Source organism: Bombina bombina, chromosome 9 (assembly GCF_027579735.1).
Source record: "Bombina bombina isolate aBomBom1 chromosome 9, aBomBom1.pri, whole genome shotgun sequence".
NCBI lineage: Eukaryota > Metazoa > Chordata > Amphibia > Anura > Bombinatoridae > Bombina > Bombina bombina.
The window spans coordinates 107,346,035-107,365,736 of record NC_069507.1 but is presented as its reverse complement, the minus strand read 5'-3'; the positions used below and the strand labels follow the sequence as shown (position 1 = coordinate 107,365,736).

At 38.6% G+C, this 19,702-nt stretch overlaps 1 protein-coding gene across 1 annotated transcript in view; it reads left to right on the top strand.

Moving 5' to 3' along the window:
• The window catches only part of KNDC1 (kinase non-catalytic C-lobe domain containing 1), a 266,031-nt gene that overhangs the window by 187,614 nt on the left and 58,715 nt on the right, over positions 1 to 19,702 (top strand). Inside the window, exons 23-24 of the mRNA XM_053692913.1 lie at positions 2,432 to 2,602; positions 6,056 to 6,271. Coding sequence (XP_053548888.1) covers positions 2,432 to 2,602; positions 6,056 to 6,271 — 387 coding nt within the window. The remainder of the gene's footprint in view (positions 1 to 2,431; positions 2,603 to 6,055; positions 6,272 to 19,702) is intronic.

The following is a 19,702-nucleotide window of genomic DNA, read 5'->3' as shown; positions in this document are numbered from 1 at the left end:
TGTTAGGAGGTTACATTATGATACTCATCGCTTTACTGACATTTACACTAAAGTGACATGGTAGCATAATGTAGTAAATGAGGTTGAAAGAAGACAGAAGACCTGAGGTCAACCTATACAGATCCTACTTGATTTACAATAAAGAAGCTCCATATAAGCTTAAAGGACCAGTAAACGCTGTAGATTTGCATAATCAACAAATGCATAATAACAAGACAATGCAATAGCATTTAGTCTGAACTTCAAATGAGTAGTAGACTTTTATTCCGACAAATTTCAAAGTTATGTGTATTTCCACTCCCCCTGTATCATGTGACAACCATCAACCAATCACAAATGCATATACGTATATTCTGTGAATTCTTGCACATGCTCAGTAGGAGCTAGTGACTCAGAAAGTGTAAATATAAAAAGACTGCACATTTTGTTAATAGAAGTAAATAGAAAAGTTGTTTAAAATTGCATGTCCTGTCTTAAAGGGACAGTCTACACCAAAATAAACTTTCATGATTCAGATAGAGCATGTAATTTTAAACAATTTTCCAATTTACTTTTATCACCAATTTTGCTTTGTTCTCTTGGTATTCTTAGTTGAAAGCTTAACCTAGGAGGTTCATATGCTAATTTCTTAGACCTTGAAGCCCACCTCTTTCAGAATGCATTTTAACAGTTTTTCACCACTAGAGGGTGTTAGTTCACGTATTTCATATAGATAACACTGTGCTCGTGCACGAGAAGTTATCTGGGAGCAGGCACTGATTGGCTAGACTGCAAGTCTGTCAAAAGAACTGAAAAAGGGGCAGTTTGCAGAGGCTTAGATACAAGATAATCACAGAGGTTAAAAGTATATTATTATAAATGTGTTAGTTATGCAAAACTGGGAAATGGGTAATAAAGGGATTATCTATCTTTTAAAACAATAACAATTCTGGTGTAGACTGTCCCTTTAATCAAAAAGTTTAATTTTGACTTGTGTCCCTTTAAATTAATACAATTAAAAAGCTAACTCATTTAAATCTCCTTTCCTCCAGCCTTAAAGGGACACTGAACCCAATTTTTTTCTTTCATGATTCAGATAGAGCATGCCATTTTAAGCAACTTTCTAATTTACTCCTATTATCAAATGTTCTTAATTCTCTTGGTATCTTTATTTGAAGTGCAAGAATGTAAGTTTAGATGCCGGCCCATTTTTGGTGAACACACTGTGTTGTTCTTGCTGATTGGTAGATAAATTTACCCACCAATAAACTAGTGCTTTCCATGGTTCTGAACCAAAAAATAGCTTAGATGCCTTCTTTTTCAAATAAAGAAAGCTAGAGAACAAAGAAAAATTGATAATAGGAGTAAATTAGAAAGTTGCTTAAAATTGCATGCTCTATCTGAATCACGAAAGAAAAAATTTGGGTTCAGTGTCCCTTTAAATTGTGTCCCCTTGTCACAAACAATTGCCTTGGGATAAACAGAACTTCTGCCAACTCTGCATATTGGCCTTAAATATATTTATATAAACTAATCATGTCACCTCTCAAGTGCCTTGTTCTATAGAAAACAGACCAGTTTGGCTAACCTCTCCTCATAGCATAAAATCTCCATTCAAACCATTCCCCTTGTTCGTTTTGTGAGCCTTCTATGAACGTTTTCTAACTCTGCAATGTCTTTTTTGAGATGGTCCCCAGAACTGCCCTCCATACCACGGGATTTTTATAGTGACAGAATTGTGCTTTCCTCCCTTGCATCTTAATAGCCTTAGAAGCCGAATCCCTTTCCAACTCTGTTTGGCTAAGTCTAGTCCCATTTAAATAATAGGTTGCCTGCTTATTTTTACTTCCAAAATGTAGAACCTTACATTTTCCAGTATTAAATCTCATTTTCCATTTATCTGCCCATTCTTCTCATATTTGTAATTCCCCTAGTAAAGCAAGTCCATCCTGCACTGACTTTATGACCTTACACAACTTTATATCATATGTTGTAGTATGTAAGTAAGGTGCAAAATAGGTCTGTTACTTAGCTGCTTATACACTCCCCCTCACATTTACACAAAGGTAATTGGATCTTGCCTCCTTTTGTTCTGTATGATAGTGTAGTGTTTGTGTATTTATATTTGTGTAATGTGTATTTATGTAGTGTGTATGTGTATGTATGTAGTGTGTTTGTGTATGCATGTAGTATGTATGTATGCTATGTGTGTGAAGTGCGTATCTATCATATATACAGTTTCCCATTTAAGGGGCGGGGCTTTATTTCAAGGGGTGGGATCTAGCGCCCCACCATCTTCAAAATTCACAAGCCGCCACTGATGACATCACTAAAATGTTTAGGTTTTGGGGCATGATCTGATGTTTGTCTGTAAGAGGAAGCCCTTTGTGATTTTCCCCTTATTTGTGTTTTTCTTAACAGTGTTTGTCATCAATTATATTAACTTTTTCAGACTCTTCCAAAAGATGAGCCTGGTGAATACCTGATGTCATTGCTGCAAAAAGTTTCCAGTAAAAGAAACACACTAACGTCACCAACTTTTAACTCTGGAGATAAGAAAGAGGACACCAAATCATTACACTCACTATACACAAAGTTATCTGAAGATAGCATCTCAAGAAAGGTTTGTTAGTTTTACTTTATCTTCTAGTCATATTTCTATTATCATTTTTTACAAAACATGCGGGGGGGGGGATCGCCGATCCGGCTTTGCTGAAGAGAAAGTTAAGTATTTGTAAATATACGCTGCAATTTAAAGTTTCATGAATGAAAGTGCCGCTGTTTTTAAATAGTATTTTTAAAAACCGGGCACTAATTCATGAAAGTTTACATTCACTTTAACTTGAAAAGCTTTTGACAAGAGAGTTCTTGCAGGATCTTCTAGTGAATTGGAATAGCTTTGAATTTGACAAATGTAAAACATTGTAACAAACAGTGTTTCCATATACAGTATTGCTCAAGTCACATGTGTGCTTGTGGCCGGCCTCAGTGTACAGAAAAAAGCTCGGAGGATCTCTTAAAAAAAAAAAAAAAACTGTAATACACTTGATTTTTTTTTTCTTCTTTTAAACAAGACAAATAAAACAATGCATTCAGTGTCTCTTTATTGTTCATCATTCATACAGAACATACAAGTTTAAAAAAGTTTTCAGTTGACTTCTTTTATCAAATTTGCTACATTCTCATTGTGTTCTTTGTTGAAAAGCTAGGTAGCCTACACCGGTCTGGAAACCCACTTCTTGCCATCTAGTACTTTTTTTAAAGGGACAGTCAACACCAGAAAGGTTGTTGTTTAAAAAGATAGATAATAACTTTATTACCCATTCCCCAGTTTTGCACAGCCACCACGGTTATATTAATAAACTTTTGACCTCTGTGATTACCTTGTATCTAAGCATCTTCTGACAGCCCCCTGATCACATGACTTAGTTATTATCTATTGACTTTCATTTTAGACAATTAGTACAGTGTCTGCCACAATCCACGAGCGTGATCACAATGTTATCTATAGGGTTTACCTGAACTAGCTCTCCCCTGTTGTGAAAAGCAAATAAAAAAGCATGTGATTAAAGGCGGCCTTCAAGGGCTTAGAAATTAGCATATGAGCCTTCCTAGGTTGAGCTTTAAACTAAGAATACCATGAGAACAAAGCAAAATTGGTGATAAAAGTAAATTGGAAAGTTGTTTAAAATTACATGCCCTATTTAAAACATGAAAGTTTTTTTTGGACTTGACTGTCCCTTTAAATGTATAGCATTCTTGCAAAACTTATGTCATTTATTGCTGAAGACATGAGCACACTCTTGAGATCGCTTTTCTACAAAGTATACCAAGAGAACACAGAAAATTTGATAATAGAAGTATAACGAAAAGTTGTTTATAATTGCATGCTGTGTTTGAATAATGAAAGAATTTTTTTTAATTTCATGTCCCTTTAAGCTTAAAGGGACAGTCTACAATAGAATTGTTATTGTTTTAAAAGATAGATAATCCCTTTATTACCCATTCCCCAGTTTTGCATAACCAACACAGTTATATTAATACACTTTTTACCTCTGTAATTACCTTATATCTAAGTCTCTGCAGACAGCCCCCTGATCACATGACTTTTTATTTATTATCTATTAACTTGCATTTAGTACTGTGTTGTGCTAAATCTTAAATAACTCCTCAGATGTGAACACTGTTATCTATATGGCCCACATGAACTAGCACTCCCCTATTGTGAAAAGCTAATAAAAAAGCATGCGATAAGAGGCTGTCTGTAGTGGCTTAGAAAGAGGCAGACATTTTGAGGTTTAAAGGTTATAAATTACATTTATATAACAGTGTTGTTTGTGCAAAGCTGGGGAATGGGTAGTAAAGGCGTTATCTATCATTTTAAACAATAACAATTTTAGTGTAGACTGTCCCTTTAAAGTGTCATTAAATATAGTAGAATTACATTATTTAAAAATGTTTAATACAGGTAAAAAGTGTTATCCAGGGGTGCAATTCATGTTCCTACCTGCACACCCTGCAGCATGTATTACCCATAAGCCGAGGTGCAACCCTAGTCCCACAGTAACCCCTTCTGCTCTAGCATCCAGCACTCACCTGGTTTACCCAACAACCACTGAATATGACCTCAGCCATTACAAACAACCACAGTGTCACTCTTTTCTTGTCACTTCTGTTTATGGCACCCATGTTACTCCTATAACCACTCATATACAAGTACATCACTTTACTTAAAGGGACAGTCTAGTCAAAATTAAACTTTCATGATTCAGATAGGGCAGAGGCTTAGATACAAGGTAATCACAGAGTTAAAAAGTGTATTAATCTAATCGTGTTGATTATCCAAAACTGGTGAATGGGTGATAAAAAAATTATCTATTGTATTAAACGATACAAATTCTGGAGTAGACTGTCCCTTTAATTCCACTATCCAAGAACTGTCCCTCTTGATGATTTTCCCTACTTGGACTGACATTCCTTTTACTGTTGTTTGGGGCCCCCACCTCCTAAATTCTCCTTATGACAGGAGAGTTTCACTCTTAATTGATCACCTGACTCCTCAGATTTCCACCACTTACAGCTTGAATTAATAGAAAAGCGGCTAAAAGAGGATAAAGAGTTAGCCAAGGATGTGAGATAGGGGGTATGCGGGAACAGGGAACATAAAACTGTGCAGATCCAGATCTTAGAGTGAGGATCTTTGACAAGAATTAAAGGGATAAGAAAGTCAAAACTAAACTTGCATGATTCAGATAGAGCATATAATTTCACTCTGTCAGGCTACAAAATATCTGCTGCTTACTTCCACATTCTGATCCTTGCAAATGACTTAAAGGCACATCCTTTTAAATTCCATGGGGTAGATTTATCAACTGTCGGGCAGACATGATCCGCTGTAGTGCATCATTTAGGCCAGACATCACTAAATGCCAACAGCATACACTGTCGGCATTAAACATTGCACAAGCATTTCTAGTGAAATGCTTGTGCAATGCTGCCCCCCGCACATTTACAGCCAATTGGCTGCTAGCAGGGGGTGTCAATCATCCCGATCATATCTGATCGGGATGATTGCTGTCCGCCACATGAGTTAAGGAGCAGCGGTCTGAAGGCTCGCGCGGAAACAGCTGCATTCGCAGTTTCTTAAATCGGCTCCCTATATATATATATATATATATGGTATATACATTATTGTATTGCTGTTTTAAAATCTGTTACCTGATTGTCTCAAACTTTTTTTTTGTCTAAAAACACTTATATTTACTGCCAGGTTATAGAATGTACTACTGCAACATCTGGATTACTGCATGAAATCAAATCACACTATGATTGTATTGTTATGTTTCAAAATATTGTAATTCTGAATTGTTTTTTGTTTTTTTATGCCTTTTAGTCTTCTGGCAAGTAGCACTAACAGAAAAAAAGATTAGTTTTTTTCTTCCCAGGTACTTTTTGTCCATAAAAGCTTCAGTGATTCAGCACAACAGTGTTATAAATTAATTAATTGAGTAAATGGTATGAATGCATTTTGCAAAATGTTAGCTGTATCCAATTATTGTCAGTTTCTGTTTTGCAGAGCTTTAACTGGAAAATCTCCAAAGGGAATGGACATAATTTTCCTCAACAAAAGGATAAGCAATACACCATTGTATCGGCCTTACCTCGTCAGTGTTACCCTGGTTTTGTCGAAGAGCTTTCCCTGAATAGTATCAAAGCGGAAGAGAACACAACGTACTCTATTCATGAATGTACTGTCCAGCAGATCGCTTCTCAATTAACATTACTCCAAGAGGTAAGGAAAGCATTGTCCCTTCCACCTATGTCCTCTAGGGGCACTTGTGTGCCCTTTTTTCCTGGCTTATTTCTGCTTTTGTCCTTTCCCTTTCTGACTTCAGTTTTGTTTTTTGTTGTGCGGTGTTCTGTCATTTTCCTCGACCCATAAGAATACTGGACCGTGTCACTTCCAGAGGTGTGTTACATTTTGCCGCTCAGCTGTCTGACTGCAAATCCCCTCAGTGCGCATGCGCTTCATCGAGTCACTGCATCAAACATATATATATGATGGGTGCTGTAATCCCCCCTTCTTCAATATCTTTTTTGCCTCCACCTGTTTTTTTTTTGAGGGGGGGCAAAGTGTGGTTAGCAAGCAGTTCCGTTGTAGAGATTAGCTTCTGTGGTTGAGCGAAGGCGCAGTGATTCAATTTTTGCTCAGACCCCATAAGAATGCTGGACTGGGGCAATTGGAATGTGGTGATGCGCTGGATAATGTGGTGAAGCGCATGCGTAGTGAAGGAATTTGCGCTCAAACAGCTGATTCTACGTCACCGGAAGTGACCAGCATTCTTATGGGGTTGAGGAAAATTATAGAACAGTGGCATTGTTGAGGCAGGTTTCAGGCAGCAGAATTTCGATGCGACTACTCTGCACATTTTTGCGTCATTTTGATGCAAGTTGTGTCACGTCGATTCCGCGTGCTGCTGTTTGACGCCCTTTAGTCGTCGCTCTAGTATTGTTTTTGCCTGAGCGGTACCTTTTAAAGTTATTAACTGTTTTTTGGCCTGTACCTTGGATTACTCTTTTGCCTCTCAACTTTGGGTTGTTGTTCTGAACATCAGATTCCTCTTTACCCAATTCACTCTGACACGGATTGTAATTATTTCTCCTCTTGCCTGTTTGCTAACTGCCTCAGCCTTAGGCTTATACCTCCTGGACTCTTCAGAACTTGGATGAACCCTCCACCGTATGCCAACTAGGCATCAGCAATAGGGAGGTGGGTTCTATTTACTGGAACCAGACATGCTATAGACAAAAATAAATTAATATATTCTTAGAAATGTGTTTATCTATAGTTTTTCATTGTATTAATGTTGTGGTTCCTAAAGTTCCAAGGCATGAAAATGTACTATATACCACTCCTAATACAAACTTACCTTTAAAAGGAATACAAATTACTTGATATTTTTATTCAAAATGTTTTGTCATGCGTAATAAATAGCAGATTTGCAATATACTTCATTTATGTTGTCCCCTTTTATGTAGTTTAAGGTCTGAAAACTGTGGATTTTCTAATCTCAGAACTGGAAATGTACATTCCAGACTTCTTAATACTCACCCTGCTACATATCTTTCCCTAATGGACTTCAGCAGAAAACAACTGCAGTAAATAAGATGTTAATTTGTTTTGAAAAATGCCACAAGTGGCCGCCTTCTTCCGCATTCGGCACCTAATGAAACTGCAGAATGCATATCCATAGATTGATGTATCACTTTATCCAGAGGGAGCTTGCCTCTTGCACCTTTAAAGGGACAGTCTAATCAAAATGTAACTTCCATGATTCAGATAGGGCATGCAATTTTAAATAACTTTCCAATTTTCTTTTATCATCAAATCTGCTTTGTTCTCTTGTATTTTTTTTGTTGAAAGCTAAACCTAGGTAGGCTCAAATGCTAATTTCTAAGCTCTCGAAGGCCGCCTCTTATCTCATTGCATTTTCACAGCTAGACAGCACTAGATCATGTTTTTCCATATATAACATTGTGCTCACTCCTGCGGAGTTACCTATGAGTCCACACTGATTGGCTAAGATGCAAATCTGTCAAAATAACTGAAATAAGGGGGCAGTCTGCAGAGGCTTAGATACAAGGTAATCCCAGAGGTAAAAAGTATATTAATATAACTGTGTTCGTTCTGCAAAACTTGGGAATAGATAATAATGGGATTATCTTTTTAAATAATTAAAATTCTGACGTAGACTGTCCCTTTAATTTCTCTATGGAGACTGGCCATATATGAGATATGTAAACTACCGCTGCAGATAAACACTGCACGTACCTGCGGTTTAGCTATATTTTATTTATTTTTACAGCAGAAAGGCAGAACGTTAACTGCTGTCAGTGCAGCTCACTTGGGTGAGCTGTTTCTGCCTAAATTTAATGAAAACTTGTATACTGCATTGTATTTGTTTTTATCAGTTACACAGGACCATTTACTTTGTATAATGCGGTTAACTAAGTTACAAGACATTTCTGTTGTCTTAAAAGAGAATAAAATGTCATCCAATTTAAATGTTTAAGACAAATTAACATTGTGTTTGCTGCAATTGTTTTTCAATGGCCAAAGTCCATCTTCCACTTGCCTAATTTGGATGAGCTAATCTGGGCATGCATCTGTAGAAGACGACAAGGCTAGCCACAGTCATATTGTTAGTGTAAAGTGCATTGTTCTGCAGTTCTTATATATTAAAGCCAGTTAAGTACATATATGTAGCAGGGTTCACCTTGAGGAGTCAGGCGCATTTCCAGCTTTGAGAATTAGAAAAGCCACAATTTTCAGAGCTAAAATAATATGAAAAGGGGGCAAAATAAATAAAGTATATTGTAAAGTTGTTTTACTTAGCATAGGTAAGCATTTCATATTTAAGTCCCTGTATGTCATTTTTTTTTTCATGGGCTAAACTTGAAATGTTCTGTTTTGTTAAAGCATTTTATGTTTAAAATAAATACCCTTTTTAACTATGTGTTTATTCTCGGCAGAGAGTTAAAAGAGCAAGCAATTGGTGGATACATATGTAGGGTTCTCATGATTGGCTCACTGGCCATGTCTTATCTAGTGGTAAAGTTGCAGTGTTGTGTGCAAATTTAACTTTGTTTTATGTGCCTGAAGGGGTTAAACACGTCATAAATAAGGATGTTTGTTTAAAATAAAATATCCATAACATAGATTTTTGTTTTTATACTAGAATATCACTTTTTTTGCAATTACGCTAAGTGCCCATCACAGCTTGTTATAATTAAATCGTTATTAGTTTGCTGAAATATATAAAATAGCAGTTGATCAGCTGCCTGCAAACCTAAAATTCTTATACTTATTTATGAAACTATGTCCTGTTTTGGCAGTGATAACTTGTGGTGAGGTGGATGGTCAATCCCGAAGATGAATCTGTCTATGCATCATATGGGTGACTTATTCGATAATCCGATCTGATATTTTTCTTATACGAAAATGGTGTTATTGATTGCACTGTGATCATTCCAATGTAAAAAAAAGAGAATCCGGAGCTAAAAAAACCATGATCAACTAGATTGGAGTCCACCCTTATGTGTTTAACCACTACAAGGGGGTTAAACAGATAATTAAAGGGCAGTCTAATCAAAATGAAACTTTCGTGATTCAGATAGGGCATGTCATTTTAAACAACTTTCCAATTTACTTTTATCATCAAATTTACTTTGTTCCCTTGGTATTCTTAGTTGAAAGCTAAACCTTGGTAGGCGCATATGCTAATTTCTAAGCCCTTGAAGGCCGCCTCTTATCTGAATCATTTGACAGTTTTTCACAGCTAGAGGGCGTTAGTCCATGTGTGCCATATAGATAACATTGGGCTTACGCACGTGGAGTGACTTATGAGAGGGTACTGATTGGCTAAATGCAAATCTGTCAAAATAACTGAGATAAGGGGGCAGTCTGCAGAGGTTTAGATATAAGTTAATCACAGAGGTAAAAAGTATATTAATATAACTGTGTTGGTTATGCAAAACTGGGGAATGGGTAATAAAGGGGTTATCGATATTTTTAAACAATAAAAATTCTGGAGTAGACTGTGCCTTTAAGGTCAGCTCCAGAGCAGCAATGCACTTCTGGGAGCTAGTTGAACACACCAGGTGAGCCAATGACAAGAGGCATGTGTGTAAACACCAATCACCAGCTGGCTTCCAGGAGGCATTGCAGCCCCTGAGCCTACATGAATTAAAGCTATATATTTGTGTATTCTCTGACAAGGTAGCACAGCTTTAAAGGAACCGTAACATTCCATATAATTGTACTTTTATATGTATTTTGTTTTGCAAAACAGTTAACCAGAGCTCTTAGGATGCACTATCCCGACGCGCATTAACTTCAATTGTGCTCAAACAATCACGTTTACTTTTAACTTGTAATACGAGCTCTACACCGACGCGCACCCCCAATAAACCCCTTTTCGCTCGCGAGTAACTGTTAGCGCGCCACTTGTAATCTGCCCCTTAACTGGAAAGATATTGTATCTATTGACTACCAACTTGTGTAAAGTCATTCTGAGTCCCTCTAAAAGATATTTCACCTGTCCCACTTACACAGTCCGATAATACATGAATGCAGTACACATTTCATTCCTCTTGAGGGAGCTGAAGGCTGAATAATTGCATTTCTGTAGATAGTCATAAAATAGATGGGAGTCTGAGTGCTGATTCTTTAGTCAAATCTTTACAGTGCCAACCTTATTTTTTACATAATGGTCAGACAAATCAATTACATTTTATATACCGTATGTAATGTATGTTTTAAACATTGTATTCCTTTTTCACTAAAAATATCTATAATTTGGTGCTCCATGTAAACCATTTTGTTTTTAAAAGAACATTAAAATTCTCTAAATGTATCTATAATTCCTTATATTTAGTATTTAAAGGGACACTGAACCCAATTTTTTTTTCGTGATTCAGATAGAGCATGCAATTTTAAGCAAATTTCTCATTTACTCCTATTATAAATTTTTCTTCGTTCTCTTGCTCTCTTTATTTGAAAAAGAAGGCAGCAAAGCTTTTTTTTATGGGGTTCAGACTCTGGACAGCACTTTTTTATTGGTGGATAAATTTATGCACCAATCAGCAAGGACAACCCAGGTTGTTCACCAAAAATGGGCCGGCATCTAAACTTACCTTCTTTCATTTCAAATAAAGTTACCAAGAGAATAAAGAAAATTTGATAATAGGAGTAAATTAGAAACTTGCTTAAAATTTCATGCTCTATCTGAATCACAGAAGAAATAATTTGTGTTCATTGTCCCTTTAACCTCTTTATCGGAATTCTAGAGAACTTACATTTATAGGCAGCACTTTGTTCACACACCCACCATCCCCCTGTGAATTTGGCTAAAGGGCTGCTGTAGTGACCAGTCAATTGGAAACTATACAAATCTATTTTGAGTTCTTTGCTCAATTATGTTGAGATCAAAAAGAAACATCAGCAAACTACACTAACATAAATAAAAACAAATATTATTATTATTGCACTATTGCTTGCATATTATTGTAAATGGGCTAATCATAATTAAAGGGACAGTCTAATTAATTGTGTTATTGTTTAAAAAGATAGACAATGCCTTTACTACCCATTCCCCAGCTTTGCACAACCAACATTGTTTTATTAAAGGGACAGTCAACACAAAAGTAGTTTTAACATGTATCAATAAAGTTGCCCTAGATCGTTTTTTCAAAATATATGCCAGTTTTTAAAGATAATCCGTTTTCACGTTAAATCACTTACTTTTCCCCCTGTTGACGTTTTAAAATGTCTGTGTAGCTCCACCCCTTTTTCATCATCCGTGACATCATGAAAATCCTGTGTTCCTGTAATTGTTCTAAGTTACTCGTAACCCGTTTTTTGCGCATGCGCAATGCGCCTATTGTACTCTGGGCACTTTTTCACAGGATTATAGGCGCGCAGCAGCTGGGGACCAATAAAGTTGTTTTATGAAACATAATAAAAGATTTTATATTACAGTCTCAAAGGTGTTTTGTGTCCCTTTGACTGCACAGACAGTAAACAACTCTACTATTTGTCTAACAAGTGGCTTCCAGTAATGTGTGATGTTTATAGTGGCACTGAGGGGTAGGGAGAGCTGGGCAGTCAGTGGGCTGAGCTGTTGTTTAGGGGTTCCCAGTTTCACTTTGAGATACCAGAATATAAATAGGAGATGGGGGGCTGCACTATCGCACTAACAAGCCAGAAGCAAATTGTTGAAATTGCCCAGAGTACAATAGGCGCATTGCGCATGCGCAAAAAACGGGTTTACGAGTAACTTAGAACAATTACTGGAACACATGATTTTCATGATGTCACGGATGAGGAAAAAGGGGCGGAGCTACATGGACATTTTGAAACGACAACAGAGGGAAAAGTAAGTGATTTAACGTGAAAACGGATTATCTTTAAAACTGGCATATATTTTGAAAAAACGATCTAGGGCAACTTTATTGATACATTTTAAACCTCTAAATTTCTGACTTTTTCTAAGCCACTACAGACCACCTCTCATCTCAGTGCTTTTTTATAGCTTTTCACAGCCATACAGTGCTAGTTTATGTGTGCCATATAGATGACATTGTGCTCACTCCCGTGGAGTTTTTATGAAGCAGCACTGATTGGCTGTACAAAGGACTGAGATAAGGGAGCAGTTTGCAGAGGCTTTGATACAAGGTAATCACAGAGATAAAAAGTACATTAATATAACTGTGTTGGTTATGTAAAACTGGGGATTATCTATCTTTTTAAACAATACAAACCTTCGGGTAGACTGTCCCTTTAAATTTAGCTTCAGAGCAGCAATGCCCTACTGGGAGCTGACTGAGCATATTGGATGAGCCAATGACAAGAGGCATGTGTGTAGCCACCAATCAAGAGCTAGCTCCTAGTAGTACATTGCTACTCCTGAGCTTATTCTTTTCAACATCGGATCAATCACAATATGTCTCCATTTATGACAGCGAATCCCGCCCTCTGCCAGTCACGTGTGGTAATCCCCAAAGTACCATTCTCGGCCCCCTACTATTCACATTATTTATAAATGATCTGCCTAATGTCTGCAAATCCTCAACTGTACACATGTACGCAGACGACACGGTAATCTATGCAAACAAATCCGATCTGCCGCAGCTTGAGGCAGTGCTCCAAGACCAGTTCACAGAGGTAGAAAAGTGGATCTCAAAAAACAAACTCTTCCTAAACACTGACAAAACGGTCACAATGATCTTTGGAATGGGACCTAAATTACACAAACTACAAAATTCCCATCTTCGCATCAAAACAAGATCAAATTGCACGCTGACCAAAGTGCACTCTTTCAAATACTTGGGTATGTTGTTAGACCCCAATCTATCTTTTGGCCTCCACATAGAAAAACTTGCAACTAAACTTTATCCAAAACTAGGTGCCCTGTACAGAAACAAATCTTGTCTCAGCCCTACAGTAAAGGGAATGATTGTACAGCAAATGCTGATGCCAATCATTGATTAAGGGGGTGTAGTATATGCACCTGCACCGCAAACTCACTTTAATAAACGTAATACATTGTATAACTCGCTCTGCTGCTTTGTGCTACAATGTAACTACAGGACCAGGACTGGCTGTCGCTGGAATCCAGACGCACCTTTCATCTTTCCAGCCTTGTGTTTAAGAGCTTTTCTGGGAAGCTCCCACCCTACCTGAGCAGAATGCTCTCCCCAGCTGTTACCACCTCCTATAACCCCCGATCCAGTACCAGCACATTATTTAGTTTGCCTCAATACAAAAAGAAAGCAGCTCAATCCTCCTTTTCCTACAGAGCACCACAATTATGGAACGACCTCCCGCACACTTTCAAACCTTCCCCAAGCCTAAAATCCTTTAAGAGATCCCTCTCTACAAATCTCAAAACAGAATGCACCTGTCATGGTTGATTATATATTTCCTACCTGTTCTATGTTAAATTTTGTCTATATTGTGTATTAATATTGTTTTTGTATTTTATTGTACCCTATATTGTATCAATGCAATATTTTGTGGACCCAGGACATACTTGAAAACTAGAGAAGTCTCAATGTATCCTTCCTGGTAAAATATTTTATAAATAAATAAACAAAGGGTAGAAAGGGAACACATTTTGAGGTTAAAAAGTCTCTCTTTAAATTGTATGCTCTATCAGAACCAACTAGACTTTCATGTCCCTTTAACAAATAAACTTTTAAATTAAGAAAAGATGTAGAGACCTCGCATGTGGTTCATGTAAAAATGGCAATTACTAGAATTGTTACATACTAGTTTTATAGGGATAAAATAAAGTGGTTCTTGGAATTGTACATATATGTTGCATTTGTCTATAATAATAATAATAATAATAATAATAATAATATAGTTGTGACAATTCTGCATAAGTTTACATTAATGGAGATTATTGAATTGTTCATTTTGTATTTAAATAGACATTAAAAGAACAGTAAAGTCAAAATTAAACTTTCAGGATTTAGACAGAGCATGTTATTTTAAAGGGACACAGAACCCAATTTCTTTTGCAAGATGTACCGAGTCCACGGATTCATCCTTACTTGTGGGATATTATCCTTCTCAACAGGAAGTGGCAAAGAGAGCACCACAGCAGAGCTGTCTATATAGCTCCCCCCTTAACTCCACCCCTCAGTCATTCTCTTTGCCGGCTCTAAGCAGGAAGGGTAAAGTGAAAGAGGTGTTAAACTGTTTAAATGGTACCGGTGGTTGTACTATTTACTCTCAGGCAGGAGATAGATGAAGATTTCTGCCTGGAGGATGATGATCTTAGCATTTGTAACTAAGGTCCACTGCTGTTCCCACAGAAGCTGAGGAGTACAGGAAATCTTCAGTGTGAGGAACGGTTTCTTGCTATACAGCAATGAGGTATGTTCAGTCATTTTTTCTGCAGAGACTGTGATAACTCAGAAAGGCTGACAGTATCCCCATTAGGGGAAGGGTAAGCAGTAATCCTAGTTTTATAAGGGGCATTACTAGCTTGCATAAAGGGCTAAACTTATGGGCACTCAGTTTGAATATGATATATAAGGCAAACGTTTGTGTGCTGGGAGTACTGTTTATATTTCTTAAGGGACAACTGTTTGAGGGTACACTTGGCTTGTTTGGGGTTTTTTATAACCCACATGGCTTAAAAAACGTTTGGTAGATTTTGGTATAGGCCCTAGCAACATCGAGTGAGATGGGCGGGGTTTGCGTATTTAGTTTCTTTAGACAAACAGCAAGCAACAACACAGGAGGTCCTGGTACACTTCTGGGGCCTAATCGAAGCTTTATCCCCACATTATCGTTCCCTAAGGGCAGGTAGGCGCCACAGCAGAGCTGTGGCAAGGTGCTGACAGGGGTTTTTACCGGTTTTGGACACTTATCAATCCGGTTTTCTCATTTGGGGGTTTATTGCTTGATTACTTGTGGTGCAATCTTACTAAAGCTTGGTTAGTATACTGTAAAAATTTCGGAAAATTTGAGGACATTTTAAGCAGTTTTGCAGTTTGTGTATGCCTTTTTTTCTCTTAAAGGCACAGTACCGTTTTTGAAAATTGTGTTTTTTTTCCATTAAATAAAGTGTTTTCCAAGCTTGCTTGTCTCATTACTAGCCTGTGCAAAATGTCTGACATTGAGGAAACTCATTGCTCAATTTGTTTAGAAGCCATTGTGGAACCCCCTCTTAGAATGTGTCCCATTCGTACTGATATGTCTATAAATTGCAAACAGCATATTTTGACTTATAAGAGTTTGGCACTGGATGATTCTCAGACAGAAGGAAATCAGGTTTTGCCATCTAGTTCTCCCCTAGTGTCACAACCAGTAACGCCTGCACAAGCGACGCCAAGTACTTCTAGTGTGTCTAATTCTTTCACCTTGCAAGATATGGCCTCAGTTATGAATACTACCCTCACAGAGGTTTTATTTAAACTGCCAGGGTTGCAAGGGAAGCGCAGTGGCTCTGGGTTAAGAACAAATGCTGAGCATTCTGACACTTTAGCTGCCGTATCCGATATTCCCTCACAATGTTCTGAGGTAGGGATGAGGTTTTAGCAACTCTGGATGATTGTGACCCTATTGTAGTTCCAGAGAAATTGTGTAAAGTGGACAAATATTTAGAGGTTCCTGTTTACACTGATGTTTTTCCGGTCCCTAAGAGGATTTCGGACATTGTTACTAAGGAGTGGGATAGACCAGGTATTCCGTTCGCTCCCCCTCCTGTTTTTAAGAAAATGTTTCCCATATCTGACACCATGCGGGACTCATGGCAGACGGTCCCTAAAGTGGAGGGAGCTATTTCTACTCTGGCTAAGCGTACAACTATACCTATTGAAGACAGTTGTGCTTTCATAGATCCTATGGATAAAAAATTAGAGGGTCTCCTAAAGAAAATTTGTGTTCATCAAGGTGTTCTTCTTCAACCTATAGCGTGCATTGTTTCTGTAACCACTGCAGCTGCTTTTTGGTTTGAGGCTCTAGAGGAGGCTCTTCAGGTGGAGACCCCACTAGATGATATTCTGGACAGAATTAAGGCTCTTAAGCTAGCTAATTCTTTTATTACAGACGCCGCTTCTCATCTCGCTAAGTTAGCGGCAAAGAATTTAGGTTTTGCCATTTTAGCGCGTAGAGCGTTATGGCTTAAGTCCTGGTCTGATGTGTCATCAAAATCTAAGCTTTTGACCATCCCTTTCAAGGGTAAGACCCTATTCGGGCCTGCACTGAAAGAGATCATTTCAGACATCACTGGGGGGAAGGGTCATGCCCTCCCTCAAGATAAGTCAAATAAGACAAGGACCAAACAAAATAATTTTCGTTCCTTTCGAAACTTCAAGGGTGGTCCCGCTTCCTCTTCCTCTGCTGCAAAGCAAGAAGGGAACTTTGCTCAATCCAAGCCAACCTGGAGATCTAACCAGGCTTGGAACAAGGGTAAACAGGCCAAAAAGCCTGCCGCTGCCACTTAGACAGCATGAAGGGGTAGCCCCCGATCCTGGACCGGATCTAGTAGGGGGCAGACTCTCTCTCTTTGCTCAGGCCTGGGCAAGAGACGTTCAGGACTCCTGGGCCGTAGAAATTGTAACCTAGGGGTATCTTCTAGATTTCAAAGATTCTCCTCCAAGGGGGAGATTCCATCTTTCTTAATTGTCTGTAAACCAGACAAAAAGAGAGGCGTTCTTACGCTGTGTAGAAGACCTTTTTACCATGGGAGTGATCTGCCCAGTTCTGAAAGCAGAACAGGGACAAGGTTTCTACTCCAATCTGTTTGTGGTTCCCAAAAAAGAGGGAACCTTCAGACCAATTCTAGATCTCAAGATCCTAAACCAATTCCTAAGAGTTCCATCCTTCAAGATGGAGACCATTCGGACTATTTTACCAATGATCCAGGAGGGTCAATATATGACCACCGTGGATTTAAAGGATGCGTATCTACACATTCCTATCCACAAAGATCATCACTAGTTCCTCAGGTTTGCCTTTCTGGACAGGCATTACCACTTTGTGGCTCTTCCCTTCGGGTTGGCCACGGCGCCAAGAATCTTCACAAAGGTGCTAGGGTCCCTTCTGGCGGTCCTAAGGCCGCGGGGCATAGCAGTGGCGTCTTATCTAGACGACATCCTTATTCAAGCGTCGACTTTCCAACTAGCCAAGTCTCACACGGACTTAGTGTTGGCCTTTCTAAGATCTCATGGGTGGAAGGTGAACGTGAAAAAGAGTTCTCTTATTCCTCTCACAAGAGTTCCATTCCTGGGAACTCTGATAGATTTGGTGGACATGAAGAATTTTCTAACGGAGGTCAAAAAATCAAAGATTTTAACCACCTGCCGAGCTCTTCATTCCATTTTTCGGCCGTCAGTGGCTCAGTGTATGGAGGTAATCTGACTTATGGTAGCGGCAATGGACATACAGGGAGTGCAGAATTATTAGGCAAGTTGTATTTTTGAGGATTAATTTTATTATTGAACAACAACCATGTTCTCAATGAACCCAAAAAACTCATTAATATCAAAGCTGAATAGTTTTGGAAGTAGTTTTTAGTTTGTTTTTAGTTATAGCTATTTTAGGGGGATATCTGTGTGTGCAGGTGACTATTACTGTGCATAATTATTAGGCAACTTAACAAAAAACAAATATATACCCATTTCAATTATTTATTTTTACCAGGGAAACCAATATAACATCTCAACATTCACAAATATACATTTCTGACATTCAAAAACAAAACAAAAACAAATCAGTGACCAATATAGCCACCTTTCTTTGCAAGGACACTCAAAAGCCTGCCATCCATGGATTCTGTCAGTGTTTTGATCTGTTCACCATCAACAGCCTCCCAGACACAGCAGCAACCACAGCCTCCCAGACACTGTTCAGAGAGGTGTACTGTTTTCCCTCCTTGTAAATCTCACATTTGATGATGGACCACAGGTTCTCAATGGGGTTCAGAGCAGGTGAACAAGGAGGCCATGTCATTAGATTTTCTTCTTTTATACCCTTTCTTGCCAGCCACGCTGTGGAGTACTTGGACGCGTGTGATGGAGCATTGTCCTGCATGAAAATCATGTTTTTCTTGAAGGATGCAGACTTCTTCCTGTACCACCGCTTGAAGAAGGTGTCTTCCAGAAACTGGCAGTAGGACTGGGAGTTGAGCTTGACTCCATCCTCAACCCGAAAAGGCCCCACAAGCTCATCTTTAATTATACCAGCCCAAACCAGTACTCCACCTCCACCTTGCTGGCGTCTGAGTCGGACTGGAGCTCTCTGCCCTTTACCAATCCAGCCACGGGCCCATCCATCTGGCCCATCAAGACTCACTCTCATTTCATCAGTCCATAAAACCTTAGAAAAATCAGTCTTGAGATATTTCTTGGCCCAGTCTTGACGTTTCAGCTTGTGTGTCTTGTTCAGTGGTGGTCGTCTTTCAGCCTTTCTTACCTTGGCCATGTCTCTGAGTATTGCACACCTTGTGCTTTTGGGCACTCCAGTGATGTTGCAGCTCTGAAATATGACCAAACTGGTGGCAAGTGGCATCTTGGCAGCTGCACGCTTGACTTTTCTCAGTTCATGGGCAGTTATTTTGCGCCTTGGTTTTTCCACACGCTTCTTGCGACCCTGTTGACTATTTTGAATGAAACGCTTGATTGTTCGATGATCACGCTTCAGAAGCTTCATCCCTCTGCAAGATATCTCACTATTTTTGACTTTTCTGAGCCTGTCAAGTCCTTCTTTTAACCCATTTTGCCAAAGGAAAGGAAGTTGCCTAATAATTATGCACACCTGATATAGGGTGTTGATGTCATTAGACCACACCCCTTCTCATTACAGAGATGCACATCACCTAATATGCTTAATTGGTAGTAGGCTTTCGAGCCTATACAGCTTGGAGTAAGACAACATGCATAAAGAGGATGATGTGGTCAAAATACTCATTTGCCTAATAATTCTGCACTCCCTGTAGTTCCGTTTGCTCGCTTGCATCTCAGACCACTGCAACTATGCATGCTCAAACAGTGGAATGGGGATTATGCAGATTTATCTCCTCAGATAAATCTGGATCAAGAGACCAGAGACTCTCTTCTTTGGTGGCTGTCACAAGATCACCTGTCCCGGGGAATGTGTTTCTGCAGGCCAGCGTGGGTTATAGTGACGACGGACGCCAGCCTACTG